Genomic DNA, 24,114 nt, shown 5'->3' with positions numbered 1-24,114 from the left:
TTTATCCTGCCAAAGAAATATATATATATGAGGAAATAGTGAATAATTATAAATCTAATTGTTTTACCAATTATTTATTTGCAAGAAAAATTGAGCCTACTTTTTTGAGTTATTGAAGGGGGAAAAAGTTCCACCTGCAATTACAAATAGGGTAGTTTTCTTAATTTCATTTTTTTATTTGGTGCTGAGAATCTAACCCAATGCCTCACACACATTAAGCAAGCACTGTAACACTGAGCCACAATCCTAGCCCACAAATAAAGTTTTTACATGGACTTTATGTTTGATATTTCAGAGAAACAAAGTTTTTTACACTTTTTACCTTTGTCTTCTATTTCCATTTGCAATAGAAACTGCTTTCATTTTTTCCTTTCAGAACATTTTTTAAATATATTTTATACCTTTATTTTATTTTTTTGTGTGGTGTTGAGGATTGAACCCAGTGCCTCTCCCATGTGCTAGGCAAGCACTCTAACACTGAACCGCAACCCCAGTCCCAGAACATTCTTTAAAAAAATTTAAAGTAATGAAAAAGTGTGCTGGATTGATATTCTAATTAATTGGCTTGTTTTTGATTCAAGCAGAGTATTATAATTGTAGGAGGATTTTATATTGAACAGCAAAATCTGAAACTTTAAAACTTTATTAAAATGGTAATAAATGAGAAAAAAACATTTTGTCATATTTAGGTACAAGTTCCACTTGACATGTTTTTTACATTTCTAAATATAATTCACCAAAATCCATATTTAAGTTATCAATCCATAACTAGGAAGTTTTACTAGTAAGTTGTTGTTATTCAGTAGAATATTAGATGAGTTTTTTTTCCAGAAATGCTTAATCAATTAATTTGCAGCACAACAAAAGAGTAGATGAAATTTACATACACAGAATTCTTTGTCATTAAAGATAACATATAACATTAGCCAAAACAGGTGTTTTTTTTAAAAATTGTCCATTGACTCAAAATGAAATGCTTCTTTGTAAGCTGTTGAATCTTTGGAAGTAACCTACAGATATTAGAACATTACTGACATTGATGTGGTTGTTGAATAGTTGGTCAAAATATTTCCTTTTCCTTTGTGCAGTACATGCTTTTATACCATAGGGAAAAAAATGATCCATTATGAATGAAAGTATGTGAGGACATGGAAAAGATTTACATAGTACTCATTTCATTTTGTAATAGAACCTATTCTGGTACCTGAGACAGCTAAATTGATGTCTGTGTGCACAAGTGCTTATGTAAAAGTACAGTTTTAAAACCCTGCTCTAATGCCATTACTATTCTATAGCCCACATACCTACCTACCTTCAAGGTTTAACCTTGGAAGTAAATCATAGTCGGTGTAACCCTTAGCTGATTCTTGAGGTTCTTAGTATGTGCTCTGGGCTGTGACAGCAGACCTTCCAACACTGTAACACTGTACTTTCATCTCTCCAATTACTGTCATTTGAATTCTAACATAGCTCTAACAAACGAAAAAAAATGCAAATATCATATTGAAAAATTCTTCAAAGGGGTAAAAATAAATTTTTGAAAAATCTTAGGAAAGATTTTTCTTTGAACTTCATAGAGATTTAACTATATGGTTGAAACTTGAAACCTTTAGGTCTTTCAAAATATCTTCCTGTAATGGGCAGAAAGAACCACCCACTCCCCACCAAATTGTTTTTCTATTCTAACTACCACTAAAGAGAAAATCTGAAATGCTCCAATGTGCACAACTTTTTGTGCATATGTTAGGAATGTTCAGCTGCCAAAGTTTTTGCAAATATTTCAAAAAATTTCTTTTAAATTCTTAGAATACTTCTGTTTCTAGGCATTTCAGACAAGGGATAGTTAACCTAGGGGTAAGAAGAAATCAAAATGAAAAATCCATCTTAGGCTTGATAGTTTTGTATACCAAAGGCCTCTTGCTCCCTCTACAGAAGGTGCTGCAAAATTGCGGTCTCTTGTTTGGGAATATTTTGGTTCATTCTTTCTTTAGCTTTCTTTCCCTCCTTCTTCTCCTTCCTCTCTTTCTTGGAAGAGATTTCATCATGATGTCCATGATGATCAACAAAAAAGTTTTGTATCCATATGTATTTCCATTGTCTTGCAATTGGCAAAGTTGGTTTTGTGCTTTTCTCCCTCAAGTATTTTTTTCCGTGGAACCAAAATGGGTTAAATTAAATTCTGTTAGCAACAATTATGAAAAATAATACTTTTTGTTTTTTGCATTTGTTTTATTTTGTTTACCCAAATGGATAAGTAAAATGCTTGAAATTTTCTTTTAGTATTAGGTACTTATTTTAATGACTTTAATTCTCTTTTATTTAGCCCAGGAAATTAAGCTAATAATGTGCTTCAGAGCCATAACAAGTTCTCTTATCTGGTTCTAATTATTCCATTCATTTTCAGTTCTTAGTTGTTGGTGGTAGTTTAAATAAAACTAATAACTTGGATTATCACTTCACCTTGCAGTTTAGTTTCATTGAACTAAAGGATTTTCTTCAACTATAGGTAATATTCGCAAGAGACAAAAAGTTTGACTCTTCTGTGGAGACTACATTAATATATAAAAAACTATGACATGCATATTTTTGTCATCTTAGTTTAATCATTTAAGTTAAACTGGGAAAAAAATGTTAATATTTTAATAGCTTTTGTTTAAATATTGTGTGTGTTTTCTAACTCCAAGATCTTTTCTTTTATTTGATAGATTATTTTTTTTCTCATTGTGCCATTTAAAATTATTAAGTCTGAGAATTTTATAATCTTGTCAAGAAAGTCTTAACCAACTGTTGAAAGTCCTTTCCATTTGTATTTAGTATATGAACAACTCCCCTGATGTTACCCTGTAATTGAAAAATGAATGTAAGTGACCTAGTAGCTTCTTTGATTTGATATATCATATCAGACTTTCTGTTTCAAACATGTGTTATGCTTAAACTAGGTTCATTTTTTCCCCCTTGGTAGGTGTACTGGTCCGTTAGCAAATTCTCTTACAGAGAAAACAAGAGAACTAGGAGAGGAAGATGACGATGAATACAAGATTCCTTCATCCCATCCTGTTCCCCCAAATTCACAACCATCTCATTGTCATAATGTAAAACCTTCCATTCGGTAAGCATATGGGAAGCTTTGCATCATCTAACTTCTGCATAAGCATTATCATTTGTGGGGTTTGTTTTTATATAGTTGAATCATATATTTGGGGTTAAAAATTCCTGATTTCCTGCTCAAAGCTTCCTCTTTCTATATAGTATTTTTTGTATTGCTTTTAAGGAGAAAACTAAATGTAATGGAATGTTTTGTTGCCCTCTAAAAACTAATTAGATGTGGTTATATATTATATATAATGATTCATGCATTTTGAATAAGCTGTTTTAATATATGTTATCAGTTCCAAGCACATATATCATAAAAAAAATTAGCGCTTAGAAACTAAGGTGTTATACCAATCTTCCTTAGAATTTTTCTTCATGATGTGAAGATCAGTATGATTCATATTCGTTTCCCTTTACAGCTACAACTTCTACTCACATCTTGTAGAAGTGAAAAAAAAACTAAAATTGTTTTACTTAACTGTTTTCATTTTTTAACCAAATTCTATTTTACCTTCCCTTTGATCAAATAAGAATATAAGGAATAGTGGTTTTGTTGTTTCTTCTTTCCATTGTTCATTATTCTTGCTATACTAGGAATATCCTAGGTATTTGAAGTAGCAGTCACTTTGAGAATTATCAGTAATGGGTGCTGTGTATAGAAATATCATTTATCTATAAGCATTATTTCACATGTATATAATTGAATCATTAAGCTATAATCTAGTAATATTTCTGTACTTTATATCTAACTGACACATATAAGATAATCAGTGATCCAATCTCATCTTCAAAATGACCTCTCTAAGCTCCAATTTCCCATGTGGACCATTTCTGAAACTGCTGGGCACACAGAATAGAGCTCAGATGCTGCTGGTATCTCCTGACTGACGGGGTGGGGGAGCAGTTGGACACTAGCCCTCTGGGCCATCATCACTTAGTGTGTCATTTCCTTTGAGGTCAAGCCAATCCTCTGAAAGCATGTATGAGTGGAATATTTCCTTCTTTTCAGATGGAAAGACTTAGCAGTGTTTTAATGCCTTTCTTCAAATATCTCACTGAAATAGATAATGAAATAAAAGGGTAAGAGAAGCAAATCTTCATTAACCAAAGTTCTGTCTTAAGTGATGCTGGTTAGAATTATCAGCACTCTGCAGAATTATTAACCAGGCTTAGTAACACTCTGCATTCCAGTGCTTCATTTTTCAAAGCAAGAATCAGTGTACTTCTTGCTAATTGCTGGTGTTTAAGACAGTTGTTGAAAAAATAATAATCATTGAGAAGACAAAGAAATAGCTGGGAGGCGATTTGTTATATCAAAAGGACCAAGTGTCTGCTGATAGAGAAAAAAGTTATTCCTTCTCATCACATATAAATTGTCACAATTTTCAGTTCCTTTAGCTCTTACAAATGAGCAGTAATTTTTTAAAAACTGAAATAGGATAAACTTTTTTGTTCTTCTTGGGAGTCTTATTTTTTTTTTCATTGCTGGAGTAGTGAGGAGTATAATTTTAAGATGTTAAATTTTAATTGTCACATCATAGTGGATGATATTTTGGTGGCAGGCCTCCCAAATCATGAAAATAAATTTGAATCATAACCATCATTACCATCTTTCTTTTGTTATAGAGAAGTAATAAATGCTGATAATTCCTAAACTTAATTGGAGTGAATTCTTTATCTAATTTCTTCTTGAAAGCTGATAGATGAAGCCTCTTATGTCCTCTCCAAAGCACTCTTTAAACTTAACACTTCCTCTCCCTCTGTGTTTCCCCCCTTTGGAACATCAGGAGAAGAAAATTGTCAATATGTGGAAAAAGTGAAACAGTAAATGAATAATTCAGTTCAGTTTCAGTAAAAATCCATCATTATTATGAAGATTCAATACATGATAACTATTTTTAAATGAACCATATCTGGCTCCTTAAAGAGAAGTGGCCACCAGAGAGAATAGAAATGAATTTCAGATGAAGCACTCTTGCAATATCTATTCAAATACCCACTATCTCCTCCATTATATATGTACTTTTACTTTGCTCTAAGAATTCAGAGTAATTCAATGGAAAGTAAAATGTAAACTTTGCTTTCTGTAGCTCTTTGTTAGAAGATTGTTACACAGCTAGATGCTGAAGACAAAAGGCCCTCCTTCTCTTTTCACTATTGTCTTCCCATGGCTCAGTTTTACCCATTGTGTTCTTAGTATGATTTCAAAAGTATCAATACCAACCACAGACAATCTTTTGTAGTGATTATTAACTTTTACGTACACTCAGATTAAAATTACTTGCTGTGTACTCAACACTTAAGTCATTTTTCCACAGCAACAGAGAGCCAGAGCTGTGTTCACAACAGTAGTGAAGTAGTATTAGGCTTTAGGTCTTTGAATATACATTTGGAATTTTAATGGAATTACTGCAAGTTTAATAATTGTCCTTCTTTTGTGGGCTGTATATACCAACATTGATGCTTTTTCCAGAAAACAATATATTTAGTTTCAAACTTTATATGAACAGGAGTACTAGTTCCCTCTACCAGATCCCAGTGATTTTTAAAGGAACTCTGAAATCCTTATATAATTTTGTCCTCCTATCTCTGCTTTAGGTCTTGTGATAATGGCCATTGTATCCTGAATGGAACACATGGTACATCTTCAGAGGTGAAGAAATCAAACATCCCTGACTTAGGCATATATTTAAAGGGTATGTATAGAATACATTCTACTTTGCAATCTATACCTTAATAGTCAGAATTTAAAGGCAAAATTCCATTCCCTTACTGTACTGAAAATACATTAAGGTTTTGTGTTATCCTCTAGGAGATGTTTTTGAGTCAGCCTCTGATCCAGTGCCATTACCACCTGCCAGGCCTCCAACTCGGGACAATCCAAAGCATGGTTCTTCACTCAACAGGACGCCCTCTGATTATGATCTTCTCATCCCTCCATTAGGTTGAAACTTTAAAAAAATTTTAAACGACCCCTCCCACCTTTTCTCCCCATCTCTACATTATTAGAATTCAGAGTTCAACCTAATGCAGACTCATTGGGTTGTGAATTAGCCTGAAATTAACCTGAATGGGTTCTCTAGGTGATGGTAGCTCCCAAGTTCATGTGACCATTACTTCATTCAGATGAGTAAAATAATAGAATAGAAGATGGTTTTAAGTTAAATTGTGAAATTCCAGGTGATAACATTTAAAATTTTTTGTACGTGAATTTTCTATAATAATGCATCACTTTTGTAATCAGAGCAAAGCAATAGGTCTGGATATTTTTAGAACTAGATCCTACTATGTAGTTCTTTTAAAACTTAAAAAAAAAAAAAAAGAAAGAGATGATATAAGAGCTGGCCATGAAAAGTGTTTTATCTCAAGGTCTTTCTCCTAAATACAGGCTAAAAACAAAAGAGCATTATTTGCCCTTTATGTCCTTGTGTTCTAGTACTTTTAAGTGATGATTTGAAATGTTGATATTTTCTTCAAGTGTACTTATCTTTATTTTAGTATGAAATGATCAGTCCCACTTACACTAATAAAATTATGGAAAATTATGTATTTGTGGAAAACTAAGAATAAATCTGTTTTATTCTAACTATTACAACTACAACATAAGGAATTTTAATTTCTTTGTGTCAAATTATAAGGAAACACACTAGAGTGTATCTGTGTGAATATAGGTGGAGGTGCACCAAGGTGTGTGTGTATGTTGAAATTAGCAGTAATTTCTTTAATTAGAGGGAGGAAGATTTTTCACCCTAATTTTATAGGATGACATTACAGATTCAAAATAACAAGTTTCACCATAACATAAAAAATAATAAGATTCTCTGAAATGACTGTTAGGCCACCAGAAATATGAAAGGAACCTTCTCTTTTCTCTGGAATGTCATTAAACAGTGTTTTCAAACAGTGGCAATGTCTTTTATTCCTGTTCCCTCTGTAGTTCGGGGCTTCATTCTCACCCATAGTCATTACTAGAGCCTCCTAACTTTTTTACCTATATTTTTTTTCTTCCTTCTACTTCTTCCTATACACTGTTTTTGACACTTGACCCCAGTCTTCATGACCTAGATCAGCACTGTCCAGTAGAACTTTCTGTGGAGATTTAAGGGGTCTATATATGAGCATGTTTGAGATTGTGTAACTCAATTTTGTTAATTTAAAATTAAATAGCCATATGAGGACAATTACTGCCTTATTAGAGAACGCAGGTGCTGCGACCTGTCTTTTGACCTCAGCCTCCCTCTAGCTTTGTTGGGCTTTTCATTCTTTGTTCCTATTATTCACTCTGCTTAGAAGACCCCATCTTTGAATTTCATGAATAAATGTTTTTGAGCCCTCTGATATTGCATGTTTCCTGTTCTTCAGCACTTCACTGAGTGCCACTAGTCTACATTTTTCTCTCCTTTCTTCTAGTACATATATCTCTCTTACGGGACAAACCATTTTTACCTGTGTGAATCATGCCATTTTGAACATTTTTTACTTCCTTTTGTGGAATCTAAACTCCTTGAGACAAGAGGCTTATACTTTTAGTCTTCATTTCACTCAGTTTGCCTAGTATGGTATGTTGTATTTAGTAGTTGAAAAAGAATTTGAATATGACGGTGTCACTGCTAAAGATTGCAGTAACAATGCTGTCTCTCCCATACCTTTAAATAAATTTATTTATTTGGTACTAGGGATTGAGCCCAGGTGCGCTTAACCACTAAGCCACGTTTCTAGTCCTTTCTATTTCTTTATTTTGCTTAAGGCCTCACTCAGTTGCTGAGGCTGGCTTTGAACTTGTGATTCTTCTGCCTCAGCCTCCCAAGTTGCTGGCATGTGCCACTGTGCCCATTTTTGATGATATAAGAAAATATTCTGAATAATTTTTCAAGGCAGACTCAGTGAATGGTAAAACTTTAAAAAGAATATGTCTTTATGTTTAAGTCATTCAACATAAATACCTATGAATTTTATTATTGGAAGCTGTATGTATATATATGTACCCTATCTTAGAAAGTATTTGAGGTAGCTTTAGAAACACTGTATAGTACAATTCAATTTTCTTGAAGATTCAAAATAAGGGGAAATATAAGTAGAGTAGTAAGGTGTGATAGGGAAAAATAAGTAGAAATAAAACCACATTGTAATATTCTATACTTCTTAAAACTGACAACTTAAAAAGATGTAAGTAATCCTTCAGACCTTAAAAGGGAGATCCATATTTAACTGTTCTTTAGAGATAGCAGTTAAACTAAAAATATTATGATTCTCTCTTCTAGCTGAATTTTCTGTATATTACAGCAGTTAATCAAATATTTGGAATATTAGTTGAAATTAATTAAAATCCATTGGAACAAAGTTTATGAAATAATCTAATCTGTGGCATTAAATTTTATGTGCATGGTATGATTTTCTAATTAAAGGTTGCAAATTGTTTTTGTTGCATAGAATTGTTTTGATGGTGTGATTGATAATAGATTTTAGTTCCAAGTTCCACTTTCCTAACACTACAAAGCTTACACAAAATCATGAGCTGTTTTATAACCTACAGTATTGCTTGTAATAGAAAGACCTGGGAGGTTGGAAAAGTTTGCATGGGTGTATTTGAATGTGTGTATCTGTTTCCAAACACTCCCACAAAATAATTAGATCCCATTATCAAAGTCGGTGAACTGCTGGATAAACCTTGCAAGTGAAGTTCTTTATAAACAGCAAGAGAAAATCAATCTTTGCTTTTGCTTGACACTGTGTTTTGATTAATGAAGTTCTGCTGTTGATATTGACCTTTCTTCAAATGCAGGTGAAGATGCTTTTGATGCCCTCCCCCCATCCCTCCCACCTCCTCCACCTCCTTCGAGGCATAGTCTCATTGAGCATTCAAAACCTCCTGGCTCCAGTAGCCGGCCATCCTCAGGACAGGACCTTTTTCTTCTTCCTTCAGGTAAGAGGGAAAAAAGCCAAAGGAAACTTCTCACTTAAAGCAAAAATATTTCTAAGATCATACTATCAAATACATATTGTGTTATTGATTCCTAAGTGTCTACTACCCAAGCAAAAAAACTCCTTGGTGGCAAAAGTAGCAATGGAATGGTTTTATCAGTTGATTCAATGCCAAAAAAAGTACAAAGATGGGAAGAACAACAAGGTATCATACAATTTAGAAATAGTGCGATAGAGTTCATCCAATACAAATAATACCTTTATTTATTTGGGGGTTACAAAAGACATGGCATGGTGGCATATGCCTGTATTTCCAGCAACTTGGAATGCTGAGGCAAGAGCATTGCAAGTTTGAGACCAGCCTCCACAACTTTTTGAGACCCTGTCTCAAAATAAAAAATAAAAAGAACTGGGGAGATAATTCAGTGGTAAAGTACCCTTGGGTTCAATCCCCAGTACCAAACAAAAAACAAAACAAACAAACAAACAAACAAAAATATTAGAATGACTTAGTGATTCAGCTCATGTTCAGGGGCTGAAAATAAGTTCTGCCTATTCCCAGCATAATGCTTTCTCCCCCTTAGGAGTTTTAAAATTTTACAAGATAGTCCTTAATGTGATGATTTTATTCAAAACATAAGAATTGGGTAGATCATGGAAAGTTTTTAAAAAGTTCTCAGTTTATTCTTTGGTTACTCTTGCATACCTCAATGGGAAAGTGGTTTATTTTTCCAGAATAATTCTGTTTCATTTTTCATTAGTAAATATTGAGTCATCCACTGTGATAGATGCCTCCTGTCCTCGTGGAGCTTATAGATTCAGTGGATGCTCCTAAAAAGCAAGTGTTCTAACCACTCTGGTCCAAGCAGAAAATATGGATGACTGGTTAGTCATTTATTCCTGTAGTTAAGTAAAACACCGAAACATGTTGCTGCTTTTTTTCACTTACATTTATTCAAATCTTTTTATCTTAATATATGAACTTTATAATTATTTTTTAAATTGTCATTCTAAATCTTAGTTAAGCATTCATGTAACTAAGTTAATTCTGCATAATCTGGCTAGGTTCCTACAACATACCAATCACCTTTTCTGGATGTGACTTAAGCCCCAGTGGATGAAGTTCAATGTGGTTTCTTTTAATGTAAAAGCTTTCCAGAAACTAGAAAAGAACATTTTATATTATTTAGTAAAATGTACTTTTTCCTGTATCAGAAGAATTAATTGTTAAATATTTTAATTCTTTGTTCTAATTACAATGTTCATTGTCATTTATATAAAATCTTCATAAACCACATTTCAAGATTAATCACTAAAATAAATTAGTACTTCAGCCAGGCATGGTGGCAACTTGGGAGGCTAAAGGAAGAAGATTACAAATTCAAAGCCAGCTTTAGCAGTTTAGCGAGGCCCTAGGCAATTTAGCAAGTCCCTGCCTCAAAATAAAAAGGACTGGGGATGTGGCTCAGTGGTTAAGTGCCCCTGGATTCAATCCCTGGTACCAAAGTATTATTTAAAAATAAATAAATAAATACACAAAATACTTCAAATTGAAAATATCACCTGTATTTAATAAAATGAAAGTTACATAAATTATTTGTATATGTGCCTGTTTTGCTTTTGCTCGGCTGCCTGAGAGCTCAGCAGCAGTTGTGCCTAACACAGCATAAGGCTCACATGGGGATAAGGTGATGGTGTCACTTGAGCCTTTCAATATTCTTGTCCCCATCTTATATGGAAGTATTCTGAATCTATTCCCAAGAATACTAAAATATCCTGATATTTGTAATTCTCAGAAAAATATTGAAACTTCTTTTCCTTTTTCAACCTTTTATATCATTAACATGACAGATTTTTAGTCTGTACTATATCTTTCATGAACTCCATGGTGATGGTTATTTTTTTTTTTTAAAGAGAGAGTGAGAGAGAGAGAGAGAATTTTTTAATATTTTATTTTTTAGTTTTCAGCGGACACAACATCTTTGTTTTTTTGTATGTGGTGCTGAGGATCGAACCCGGGCCACACGCATGCCAGGCGAGCGCACTACCGCTTGAGCCACATCCCCAGCCCGATGGTTATTTTTATTCAATATAAAGACACATGTATCAATTCTCCTTTTCCAAGGGGATTTTTTGTTATTTTACACAGAATCACAGAACATAAATGTTTCTTTTGGCTAATAAACATTTGAGTGTTTTTCAAAATATTTAAGGAATTGTACTAACAAAAAAATATAGTGGGAGAGTCTTTTTTTTTTAAGAGAGAGTGAGAGAGGAGAGAGAGAGAGAGAGAGAGAGAGAGAATTTTTAATATTTATTTTTTAGTTCTCGGCGGACACAACATCTTTGTTGGTATGTGGTGCTGAGGATCGAACCCAGGCCACATGCATGCCAGGCGAGCGCGCTACTGCTTGAGCCACATCCCCAGCCCAGTGGGAGAGTCTTAACAGCAGATCCACACCTAAGAATTGAGCATAGTGAAAAAATACTCTGTGGAGCTAAAGCTCAAGTCCGTAGTTTTAGAATCATAAAAGGTCGACAAAGGTTTTATTGCCAATCTTTAACCCTAGGTAAATTTTACTGCTGTCGTTTTCACTGCTCAATCTATGTAGTCATGGTTCAGTATAAAGATAAATGGTTTTTAAGAATTATTGAGATTTGGTTTCCTTGAGAAAATAGTTTTCCCTAATTAAAGGCATGGGATGGTTGCCTTAGAAAAAGAGGTTGGGTTTTCTTGTGATACATTAAACTCCTAATCGAGCTCACTTCCTTGTTCAGCATGCCCTGCACAGTGGACTTGAGTCCAGCTTTCCAGCCTTATCTAGAGTTTGCAATTCTGATTCCAGTTGTTTCTCCAGTGGCACCTCATGACACCCTCAGGATCAGGGAGGGGAAGCCACACAGGGGAGTGACTCTGGTTCTTCTTTTATCTGTTTCCTATTTTAGACATACAAGATTTCTTTTGGCAAAGTAGTAATGCCCCCCTGCTGTACATGAGCCATCTATTCTGGACAGGCCAGTCATACCTTAACAAAGCCTAGAGTCTTCAACAAAAGCCTCACAATGTTCTGTATCCAAACCCCGGGCTCCTGCTAGAATGTATGTACTTTCTTCTGTATGATGGAAAAGTATTCCTTTGTGCTGGTGGGTTGTAATAGGTGCCCCTCCTGCCACTTCATGCCAGAGCCCTGTGCTTGAGGAGTAAGACAAAGCCAGTTGTTAAGTCTTGCTCATACCCTTTACCCAGTGTTTGTGCAGTGTGTAAAGTATACAATATATTCAGAAGGCCTTACACCCCTCTCTTTTACTTTCTCCTTTGGAATCTTTTTGGAAATCCTTTATTTAGTCTTTTTTAAGTCACAATGTAACTCTAAAAGCAAGCAAAATTGATTTTATTGAAGGTTTTGTTTTTCTATTTGGACTCAAATGTAGTTACATAGGTAAAATACAAAAAACAATTGGATCCTTAGCAATAGTTACTGAAAGGATCTGGGGGTATTGTTAACTATAACTTTTATGAAGCACTATTATAGGTAGCTGCCCAGGGAACTCATGGCATTCACCCTATGTGGAGACCACTGCATTCAGATGTTGACAGATTAAAGGAATAGAAGGGCGAAATCTCAGACCATGGTTTCCAGATCAGCAGCATCTGCATCTCCTGGGAAATTGCTTTAAAATGAAAATTTAGGACTTTTACTAAATCAGAAACTCTGGGAGTAATACCCAGCGATATGTGTTTTCACAAGCCCTTTGGCATTTTCTGGTGCAGGCTCATGTTTTAGAAACACTGTGCTAGAGAATTTCCAAAGAACTGCCATCGGGACCACAAAGGAAATTCATACCACCCCTGGAAACTATAGTGCCTTGAAGGAACTAAGGCTGTTTAACCCAGACCTTGAGTATATATTAGAGTTGTCTGCAATTACAGTATCTGTTAAAGAAAGATTATATTTCTTTCATTTCACCTCACAAGTAAGAAGTGTTGACAATGAAATTTTCATTCATCGTAAGAAGTCGTCTTCTAAATTATCCAGAATTATGATAGCTCAGGGGCTGTGGTTTCACAAATAATAGAGGATTTCAGTGGCCAGATCACTACATTTTGGAGATTTTGTGAACATGAGATGAAGAGTGAGGGCAGCAAGAGGAAGAACTTTGTTTTAACTAAATGGTTCATCAGGTTCCTCCCAATAATTAGATTCTACATTGGTTATATTCTTTCAGAATTTGGGAGTTAACTGATAAATCTTCCAGATTATGGACAGGCACAAAGGGAATGTTCTGTTGTTTTAACTGTTCAGTTTTTGGTTCTTTTTCTACTCTTCAGTAAATATTTGGAAGTGTTTCAGATAGGAAAAAAAAAGTTTCATCTTGTATTCTCTCAAAGAATCATTGATAGGTTTTCTTCCTTTTTTTTTTTTTTTTTTTGGCCCATGCATGTGTAAGTTCATATTTATATCAAATTTATTTCATTGTATATTCTACTTATAAACTTCTTAATGTTATGAGCATCATTAATGTTGTTAAATATTCTTACACAATATAATTTTGATTCATGCACACTCTTTCCTTAGTTACCAAACCTTTTTCTCCCATTTTTTCTTTAGTTTTTTTTAATCTCAAAATATTAAGTTTTCAATTTTGTATTACCATGCTATAAAAATCACAAACAGAAGAACTTTACTTTTTACAATAGATTGATAAATGAATACATACAATGAGAATCAAACACATTATCATATAAACAATACATTGGCTATGGTACTTTTAATTTGTATGTTTTAATCCTAAATTGGAAATATTAGACATGACTTTAGTTACTTTTTGAAGAATTTGTTTTGGAAAAGCTTTATTGCTTTTCACAATGTCCTTATCAGAGCACAGTTAGTAGCTGTTAGACTGTGTAGTGATTGTGGTGTATATAGTGTCCTTCCACTTGAAGCCTGAATGCTTCCAGCTTTGTAACTTCCCAACCGGAGCCCTATTTACCCGTACCTAACCAACAGCAAGCTTGGTGTGAAGCCAGACAGAACAGAGTGGTGATTCAGAACTGAATCATAAGTATTTTTGCTATTTATGGTAACTTTTTTTTGCATCTAGTTCCTTTTTAAGTAAAATTAATAGAGCAGCATAGTGTAGCTATGTTTTAATCATTTATTTGTGGTGCTGAATTATATCCAGATTTTACTTACTAGTCTCAGATAACTAAAAATAATATAAGTCCATCATATGTAACATAAAATTGTATCAGATAAAATTATAAACTACCCGTAAGGAAATAAGCAGTTGTATGTACTGTAAAATATAATCTTTCCTCTGACTTATGTTTTATCAGCAGCATTCAGAGTGTACAAGAACTTAAAGTACATTTTATTGACTATTTAAATCTAAATATTTGGGATATTTCCAAATTTATTCAGAAACCCCATGTTTGGGTTTCTATAAGAACCAGAATATCAACATTTATCACATGGATTTCAGTTCATCTTCTCATTCCTTCCTAAAATGTTTTGGCAGAATTAGTGAGGCTGAACCACTGACTCAATATTGAAAGCTCAAAATCTGGAAATTATTTTAATCTTGAAATCAATGAAAGCAAGCAAAGTAACCTTCTTAAAGTCAAAAAGTTCCCAGCAAAGCCAGTGATAATTTTTTTTTATCCCAAAAAGGGTTTTAATAAATTAATGGCTTTGAATCCTGACTTACATTGTCTAGTCACAACTTACTATACAGATAGCTGATCTAAGCATGTATTTTCTTTTTGAATAGTCATATTTCTATATATTATTAATGTCAAACTCAAAGTTAACAAAATAAAATTCACTCTTAATATTTTCAATTTTGTTTTATGTTAGAAATTCAAGTTTTACTGTTTGATTTATGAAACTCCAAATCTGTGTGGATTTATTTTTTGTAATTAAAGGAAAATATTAAGACAAATATTTGCCAAGTAGATGCTCTCCGAGTTAGGGGATATAATTTAAACAGCATGCATAAGGCAGGATCCCTGCCCTCAGAGGAACCTATGGTCCCTTTGGAGATATTGCCAACAGAAAAAGATAATGTAAGAGGAATCTGAGTTGTATGTGGTAGCCAGGTAAATTATTAGTGAGCCAAAGATTACTGGAAATAGGAGTCAGTTCTAAGGATCAAATTCCATATAAAACTAAATTTATATTTTTAATGATTTAATATAACAGTACTGAAAATCTCTTTCTCCCTTTCATTCCAACTACTAAATGTAGTCAGAAGGAATAATAATAATCTTTACAGAATCTACAATTTATATTTTTCACAATTTAGATGCCCTGTCTCTGATTGTCAGTTTGTTTTTTTAATTAAAAAAAAAGCAAATCTTAATGCATATTTAAAAATGTTATCAGTGGCATATTGTTGTTTCACAATTGAACTTACTGTTCAGTGAACCAACTAACAATACTGATTTTGAGCGTAGGATGTCCAATATAGCATTGTTAATAAAAGCACCTGATATGTATAAGTACAGAAGAATTACATACGTGAATTCATTTAATCCCCACAGATCTCAAATTTCAGGTCACTTTTATAGATTTTGTCTACCTAATGCTTAGAGAGATTAAGTGATTTGAAAATATTGTTAAAGGCAATTTTATAACCCAATTTTCTTCCACTTGTTCTTTTGAACAACTTCCATTCATTGTAAAGGACAGATTGGGATAGAAATTAAAAATCAGAAGCAGTTTGCATCAACAATTTTACAATTAACTAAGAGATCTGCAAAGTGTAAAAAAAAAAAAAAAATTTGATCCTTTATTATCCAGAAATAAATGGGATGACATATTTGAGCAAGTGATATATAAAGTAGAAAATATGCAGGCAGAGTAGAAAATGGTTACTATTAGTCATGGGATTAGTTTTCTGATTTTTTTTTTAATAAGCTGTAGTCTTTATAGAAATTTTCTGGTTATTTTTCTTCAGCCAGTTGATAGAGATCATCCTTCTAATTTCAAAATTATCTTTACTTCTAAGATCCCTTTTTGGATCCAGCAAGTGGCCAAGTTCCTTTGCCTCCCACAAGGAGATTACCAGGAGAAACTGTCAAATCCAACAGAACATCACAGGACTATGATCAGCTTCCTTCATCTTCAGGTGGGTTGGCTAATAATCGTAATAACAATACCTTACGTTTATATGGTGCTTTTTGCTTTTCAGAGTGCCTTTCTTTTCTTTATATAATTTAATGAGCACTGCCTGTCCAAAAAAGTATTTTATTCTTATCACCTTTGCGTTTTGCTTATAAAGCTTGCATTATGAAAGGAATGCTCACAGTACAGCCTCGGGGAAAAGAGAAAAATCAGACTTAATATCGTCTTTGATCACTCAGTAAATCCACTTTCTTCAATTCAAGATTCATTCATTCTTTAACTTTTGTTTTGCCTTATCAGATCAGGGAAGTGGGGGAAAATCTCTTTGTACATTGAAATGCCATGTTCTCTCATTTATCCATTAAGGCAGAATTCTCTTTAGAATTAATACTAGCACCAAGCAGTATTATTCTATAAGCTGTTAGTTCTCATAGTTTGTTTTATAGCTCCTGTGCAGTGTTCCACTGTTAACCATGAAGTTCCAGTATATTCCATTTTGGAGAATACAGATTATACTCATACCATCAGTAACAAAGCCCTGCTGCTTTGCCTCCTAGGAGGCTTTCCCTGTCTATTGTATCCCAGTAGTACCCCCATATTCTGTAGTTGCTCTATGTCCCCTTTTGCTTCATAGTACCTGTCACTACCTGAAGTTGCATTATTCTTTCCATGCTTGCCTATTGTTTATCTTCTCTGCTAAAGTACATTTTGAAGATAGGCATGTTATTTGGTCTGTTGCTTGCCTTAGCTGGAGCTACTGTACCTGAATACTGTAGATGAAGGTAGCTTAAAAATCAAACTCATTTCTCACATTTCTGGAGACTGGGAAGTCCAAAATCAAGGTACTGGTGTTTGGGGTCTGGAAAGGGCTTTCTTCCTCTTATATACGTGATCATCTTTTCCCTGTGTCCTTGCAACAGCAAAGGAATGCTCTGGGGTCTCTTACGGGGACATTAATTCCTTGCAGGGAGGCTCCACCTTTATTACATAATCACCATAAAGACTTCAATGGACATGAACATTCAGTCCATAGCACTGCTGTAGCCCCAGATATCCAAAAGCATGCCTAGCACATGTTTCTTGGGTGGATAGAAAGGTGATGGGTAAATAACTGAAGGACGAATGGATGCATGGATGGATGGATGGGTACGTATATGAGTGGGTAGATGATCATACATGAGGTATGCAGAATTCCCTCTATAGTTTTCCATGTTTTAACTTTTGCATATAATTCAGGATAACATAGAAAATGTTACTAACCTTTCATGTTCTCTTACCAGTTTATTTTAGTTTCTCAGGTTTCAGGTATATCCATGCGAGGCCTATAGTTCTATTCAAAATGATAGATTTGATAATAAGTCATTAAAATCAAAGAGAGATGATATCATATAAAAGAAAAAGCAAATCCTTTAAGGAAATAACATTAAGATACAATTTTGAGAAAATTATCACGACTGATTTAAAATGACATTTTCAACACCACCAACTCTGGATTGAAAAAAACATACTCAAGTTATGGAAAGAATTGTGGCCACAGTGTTATTTTCACAGTTACTTTACTGTTTTCTTTATATTATATAAGTGTTGTGGAGCCCAGAAAAACAGCACTCACATGTATGATTCCCAGGGATACAAAACCCAATTAGCATTACACTAAGAATTTCAGGAAGAACTTTTGAGTAACAAAAACCTTGCTGAAATATCCCCACATAGCCATTTAGAAGAAGCCTGATCTAGTTTTTGCCTAAGCAATAAAAATAGTACTGATGATTACTCTGAGGGCCTCATATAGCTATAACAATAAATATTTCAATATGCTCTATAAACTGTCTTCACAAACACAAAAGAAAATTAAAAAAACTTGATTTCCAACTTGTATTTGCACACACATACAGCTCACTGGGCTATCTGGCTGTCCACTGATACATTTCACACAAGCACAGAACTTGTGCTGGCTCTCTGAATTAAGTCTTTCCATTCACAACCTGAGACTGGATGAGAGGATGCTATGTGCTTTCAGGATTCCAGTTGCCTTACTTTGTAGTAACTAATCTGTTTTTACCAAAGTCTCTTAAAAATGAGAATTCTGGGGGCTGGGGATGTGGCTCAAGTGGTAGCGCGCTTGCCTGGCATGCGTGTGGCCCGGGTTCGATCCTCAGCACCACATACAAACAAAAGATGTTGTGTCCGCCGAGAACTAAAAAATAAATATTAAAAATTCTCTCTCTCTCTCTCTCTCCTCTCTCACTCACTCTTTAAAAAAAAATAAAATAAAAATTAAAAAAAAAAAGAAGAAGAAAAAAATGAGAATTCTGGTGTGATTGTTGCACTTTATAAATTCAATTTCGATTATCTTTTATAGATAGCTAAATAATTCTTAATAACTTATTTATGGATATGTTTCTGTGAAGAATATTTCTAAAGAATTCCAAAATACAGTTTCATTAATATAAAAATATCTGTCTTATCTAAATATAATGTGTGCACATACATGCATGTCTACATGTACAAAAGAGCCTTCCAAATGTTTTATTCTTCCCAGAGAAAATATTTTATAATTTTCTTCAAGATTTTTAAAGTTAACTATTTATATTTAATCACATAAATCTTATTCTGATTATGTTTATGATATACTTAACTAACCAGTATTAAATTCACATATAACATAATATATATTGGGCAAATTTTTTGCTACTTTTACATGGGTATGTTATTCATCCATGTAACAAATAGCCATATCTATAATATCTCTGTTAAACTTTTTACAAAATGTTTAGTTTGCCTTTTGCTTATAATTATATTTTGCTAGAGTTTGAATTCTTTAAAAAATCTATAGTTCTTGTGCTGAACAAAATTAACCTTGACGATTTTTCATAGCATTAGTATTTATAAGGAAGTTCAATGTTTCACTTGAAAATGATGTTAGAATTTTATGCAACATGTATTAATTATGTTTGTAACCAGTGAAATATCTCATTGACCAATATATCTCATAGTAGATCTCATTATAAAAGGAATTAATTTTTTTTTTAAAGAGAGAGTGAGAGAGAGGAGAGAGAGAGAGAGAGAGAATTTTTAATATTTATTTTTTAGTTCTCGGCGGACACAACATCTTTGTTGGTATGTGGTGCTGAGGATCGAACCCGGGCCGCACGCATGCCAGGCGAGCGCGCTACCGCTTGAGCCACATCCCCAGCCCAGAATTAATTTTAATACTATATTTCCTTTACTAGATTAAAAGAAAACTGAAGGATGTAATGTAAATTTTATATTACCACAATATTTTGTAGTCATCTTTGCAAAAATCTCAACTGGAAATCATGGCTTCACTTCACACAGGGGATAGAACTGTACAGTGATTTCAAAACCTGGATTCTGGTCATTTTCACATGACCTTAAAAAAGCCTACGTGCTTCCAGTACTTTCAACATTAGCAAAATCTGTCACTGTGAGCAGCTCAGATCTATAAAACTAACAGAGGGGATCTGAGTCTATTTCATTTTGGTGGTCATTTTATGAATTATAAAAGTAGTACATGTACATTGGGACATAAAATGGAATTACAAAAAAATCAGTAGGAAAAAGTAGTCACTTATAACCCTATCATCAATAAGCAGCATTATTTCTATTTTGGAGCACTCTTTTCTAATGTTCTGTTCATGCACATTTTTACATAGTTAAGATCATACACAATATGGCAATTCTATCTCAATTACATTTAACATAGTATCATAAATATCTTGCCACATCATTAATTTTTTAATAAATGTCATTTAAATTATTGTATGATAGTTTATCATTTTTATGTGCTGTCAAACACTACTGTAGTATTTTAAAAGTCTAACCGAAACCCTAACTTTTTATGGAAGAAAGCTTAAGACATTAAAGACCTTGGCTTTTGTCTAGAAATACAGAAACTGGATTGATAGTTATGGCTAAACAGGACTTAGTATAGCAAGTAGAAAATGAAAAATGTAATTAGTCAATATAGTAGCATTTGCTTCTTAGACACATCTTTCAAAATATGGGGACAGGGCAAAGTTTAGATAATGAAGGAAGAAATAAGAACACCACTGAAGTGGAAGTTCCATTGACTCCTATCTGTAGATTATGTAGATACCCACAAGTGGGACTGACTTTTTTTTTACACCACAGTCTGCATAAGAGGAATATGTGGAAATTTGTTTTTCCTGATTATTCCCTGCCCCCATAACAAATAAAGTTCAATGCCACTGACATGCTTGATCTCCATGTGCTATGGATTCTTTGGAGGGTCACACACCATTTTATCACCTGTGATTGTTTTTTGTTCATCCTACAAGAACCAATTTTTAGTTCTTTGAGGATCGTGCTGCTCCTATCTAGTATGCATGACCTAGAAAAATCATTCTAGGTAGTATTCCAGCCATGTTTTACATCAGTCTATTTCCTGTATCATTCAAAGCTTTTCTCTTTGCTTTTCCAAATGTTCAAACAATGAAAACTGAACCAAGATTTACTTTTAAACCAGGGCTTTTCAAACCTTTCTTCCCCCAAACAAGTGTTAACTGTGAACAATACAAGTGTTAGCTAAAAGTAGACAGCTGCCTGCAAGAAATGGCTTCCAAGTCTGTTTTATTACAAAAATTCATGCAAGCCCTACACTTCACTCCTTAGTACATTTGCATTTCAGTAACTAAAGCATATTAATGTCCTCACATCTTTGAGTACTCCAGGAAGATGTACTCTTTGTATCCTTTGGCCCTAAGTTTTCTCGGACTTGTTTTGATATGGTGTCATTTTCATTGGAGTTCAAAAATACTATCATCATGAACAGCCATATAGACAGGTTCTGTATATATATTAATGGGGTTCATTGTGACATTTCCATATGTGCAGTGTACTGATCAAATTCAACATCCTGTTTCACCTCATCCCCACCCTTTCCCAATCCTAGTTATCCCTATTTTACTTAAGATCTTTGTTGTTGTTGTTTTCACATGTGAGTGAATGTGAAGTACTTGTCTTTCGGTTTGACTTATTTCACTTAACAGTACCTTCCAGTTCCATTCATTTTGCTGCAAATGACAGATTTTCATTCTTTATGGATGAATAATACTCAAATTGTGTGTGTGTGTATGTTGTGTGTGTGTGTGGGGGGGGGTAACAGTTTCTTTATCCATTCATCTGTTGCTGGGTACCTAGGCTAATTCCATATCTTAGCTATTGTGAATAGTACTGCCATAAACATGGGTCTGTTGGTGTCTCTTTGGTATGCTGATTCCATTTACTTTGACTATATACCCAGGAGTGGGACAACTTGATCATGAGAGTTCTATTTTTAGTTTTTTGAGGAACCTCCATACTATTCTCCATATTGGCTGTACTAGTTTGCATTCTCACCAGTGGTATTGAAAAGTTCATTTTCTACATTCTCCTCTCCTGCTATTTTTGTTTGTTGTTTGATAATTTTCCATCTAACTGGAGTGACCTATATCTCATCATAGTTCTGATTTGGATTTCTCTGATGGCTAATAATACCAAATATTTTTAATATACTTGGTGGCCATTTGTATTTCTTCTTTTGAGAAGTAGCCACTCAGATCATTCGCTCATTTTTTTTATTATTTGTTTTTTATGTTTATGTGCTTTTTATGTTAATCCTTTATTGGATAAATAGTTGACAGATATTCCCATTCTGTAGGTTGACTCTACTTTGTTGTTCCTTCTGCTATGCAAAAGCTTTTTAGTTTGGTGTCAGCCCATTTGTTAGTTTTTGAATTGGTTTCTTATGCATTGGAGTCCCATTCAGAAAATTATTCCCTGTCTTGAAGTTGTTCCCCTATATTTTTTCTTCCCAGTAGTTTCAGAGTTTTTGAGTTGGTTTTTGCATATGATAAGAAACGGGTCAAGTTTCAGTCCTCTCCATTTGTTGAGGCTCTCCTTTCTCTAACATATGTTTTTGTGCTTGTGTCAGTTCGTTGGCTCTAGAGGCATAGGTTTATTTCTTTGATTGCTTTTCTATTCCATGGGTCTGTGTGTTTGTTTTTATGCCAAAATCTTGCTGTTTTGCTTCCTGTGGATCTCAGTATGACTTGAAGTCAAGAGTGATGCCTCCAGCTTTGTCTTTTTTTGTTCAAGATTGCTTTGGCTGTTCAGGGTTTTTTGTATTTCCATATAAATTTTAGGATTGTTTTTTCTAGTTCTATGAAGAATGTCATTAATGTTTTGGTATGGATTGCTTTGAAGCTATAGATTGGTTTGGATAGTATGGACATTTTAACAATATTAATTCTTCAAGTCTATGAACATGTGAGGTTTTTCCTGTGTGTGTGTGCTCATTTTTTTGTAATTTTCATTGTAGAGGTCTTCTGTTTCCTTGGTTAAGTTTACCCCCTAGGTATTTTTTTAAATACCCTAGGTATTTTTTTAAAGCTATTTTGATTTCATCAAATTGATTGTTGATATATACAAAAACAAAAAGGGTTTTGTATGTTGACATTTGTATCCTATTACTTTACTGAATTTGTTTATAAGTTCTAATAGTCTTCTTAGGTTTTTCTGTGTCTGTAATGGTGTCCCATACAAAAAAGGATAATTTGACTTCTTCCGTTCCTCTTTTATGTCTTTTATTTCTTTGTCTTGCCTAATTGCTCTGCCTAAAACCTTTAATATTATACTGAATAAGAGTGGTGAGAATGGATATACATGTCTTGCTCCTAATGTTAGAGGAAATTAGTGTTTTCAGCTTTTCTCCTTTCAGGATGAAGTTGGCTGTAGGTTTGTCAGAGAGAGCCTTTATTTTGTTAATAAACAGTTTTTCCATCCCTAATTTGTTCCGGGCTTTTCTCATGATAGGATGCCAAGTTTTATCAGATGCTTTTTCTGCATCTGTTGCAATAATCATGATTTTAATCCTTTATTCTGTTGATGTGATATATTGTTTGTTGATTTGCATGTGTTGAACCATTCTTGCATCCCTAGGATGAAAACAGCTTGCTCTTGGTGAATGACATTCTGACCTGCTATTGAATTCAATTTGATAGGCCTTTGTTAACAATTTTTACATCTTTGTTCTTCTGAGATATGTGTCTGTGTTCTTTGTTGTGTCCTTGTCTGGTTAAGGTAATGGATTTATGGCTTTAAAGAATGAGTTTGGAAGGGTTCCCTCCATTTCAGTTCTTTGCAATACTTTGGGGAAAATTGATATCAGTACTTCTCATTTAAAGTTTGGCTCTGGGCTTTTCTTTGTTGAACTTTTTATTATCTATTCAGTTTCATTATTTGTTATTACCTATTCATATTTTTATGTCTTCATGTCAGTTTTTGTGGGTCATCTATATCCAGACATTTGTCCATTTCTTCTAGGTTTTTCCAGTTTGTAAGCTTAGTTTTTCATAATAATCCCTGATGAGTCTTTGCATTTCTGTAGTTTTGGTTGATGTAATGTCTTGTTTTTGTCTCTAATTTATTTGGATGCTCTCTCATCTTTCTTGATTATTCCAGCTAAAAGTTTGTTGATTTTGTTTATGTTTTCAAAGAACCAATTGTTTTATTTGTCTTTATTATTGCTTGTTTAGTCTCTATTTTGTTTACATTGGTTTTGATATTTATTGTTTCCTTCTGAATTTGAGTTTGGGTTTGTTTTGCTTTTTCAAAACCTTAACATAATACACAACTTAATGTATCTCTTAAGTTGTTTATTTGAAATTTTTTGATGATATACACTTCCCTAATAATACCACTTTTACTGCATCAAACAAGTTTTAGTATATGTTTCCATTTTCATTTGAGAAATTTTTAAATTTCCCTGTGACTTCATTGATGACCCCAGCATTCATTCAGAAGTCTTTTGTGCAGTCTCCACTCATTTGTTATACTATCTAAAATTTCTTTTTTTTAATGGTCTTTTTTTTTTATTGGTTGTTCACAACATTACAAACCTCTTGACATATATTTCATACATAAGATTGAAGTGGGTTATGAACCCCCA

At 33.6% G+C, this 24,114-nt stretch overlaps 1 protein-coding gene across 7 annotated transcripts in view; it reads left to right on the top strand.

Moving 5' to 3' along the window:
• The window catches only part of CBLB (Cbl proto-oncogene B), a 210,630-nt gene that overhangs the window by 170,872 nt on the left and 15,644 nt on the right, over positions 1-24,114 (top strand). For 6 of the 7 annotated variants that reach the window (XM_081301461.1, XM_081301455.1, XM_081301458.1 and 3 more), the window contains 5 exons: positions 2,963-3,109; positions 5,692-5,789; positions 5,906-6,037; positions 8,876-9,016; positions 16,027-16,146. In XM_081301461.1, coding sequence (XP_081157587.1) covers positions 2,963-3,109; positions 5,692-5,789; positions 5,906-6,037; positions 8,876-9,016; positions 16,027-16,146 — 638 coding nt within the window. The remainder of the gene's footprint in view (positions 1-2,962; positions 3,110-5,691; positions 5,790-5,905; positions 6,038-8,875; positions 9,017-16,026; positions 16,147-24,114) is intronic. The other variant, XM_081301460.1, reaches the window with a different exon arrangement.

Source organism: Spermophilus citellus (assembly GCF_964194105.1).
Source record: "Spermophilus citellus genome assembly, chromosome: 7".
NCBI classification, from domain to species: Eukaryota; Metazoa; Chordata; class Mammalia; order Rodentia; family Sciuridae; genus Spermophilus; species Spermophilus citellus.
Note: the sequence above shows the minus strand (reverse complement) of the source record. Positions and strands in the feature narration are given on the sequence as shown.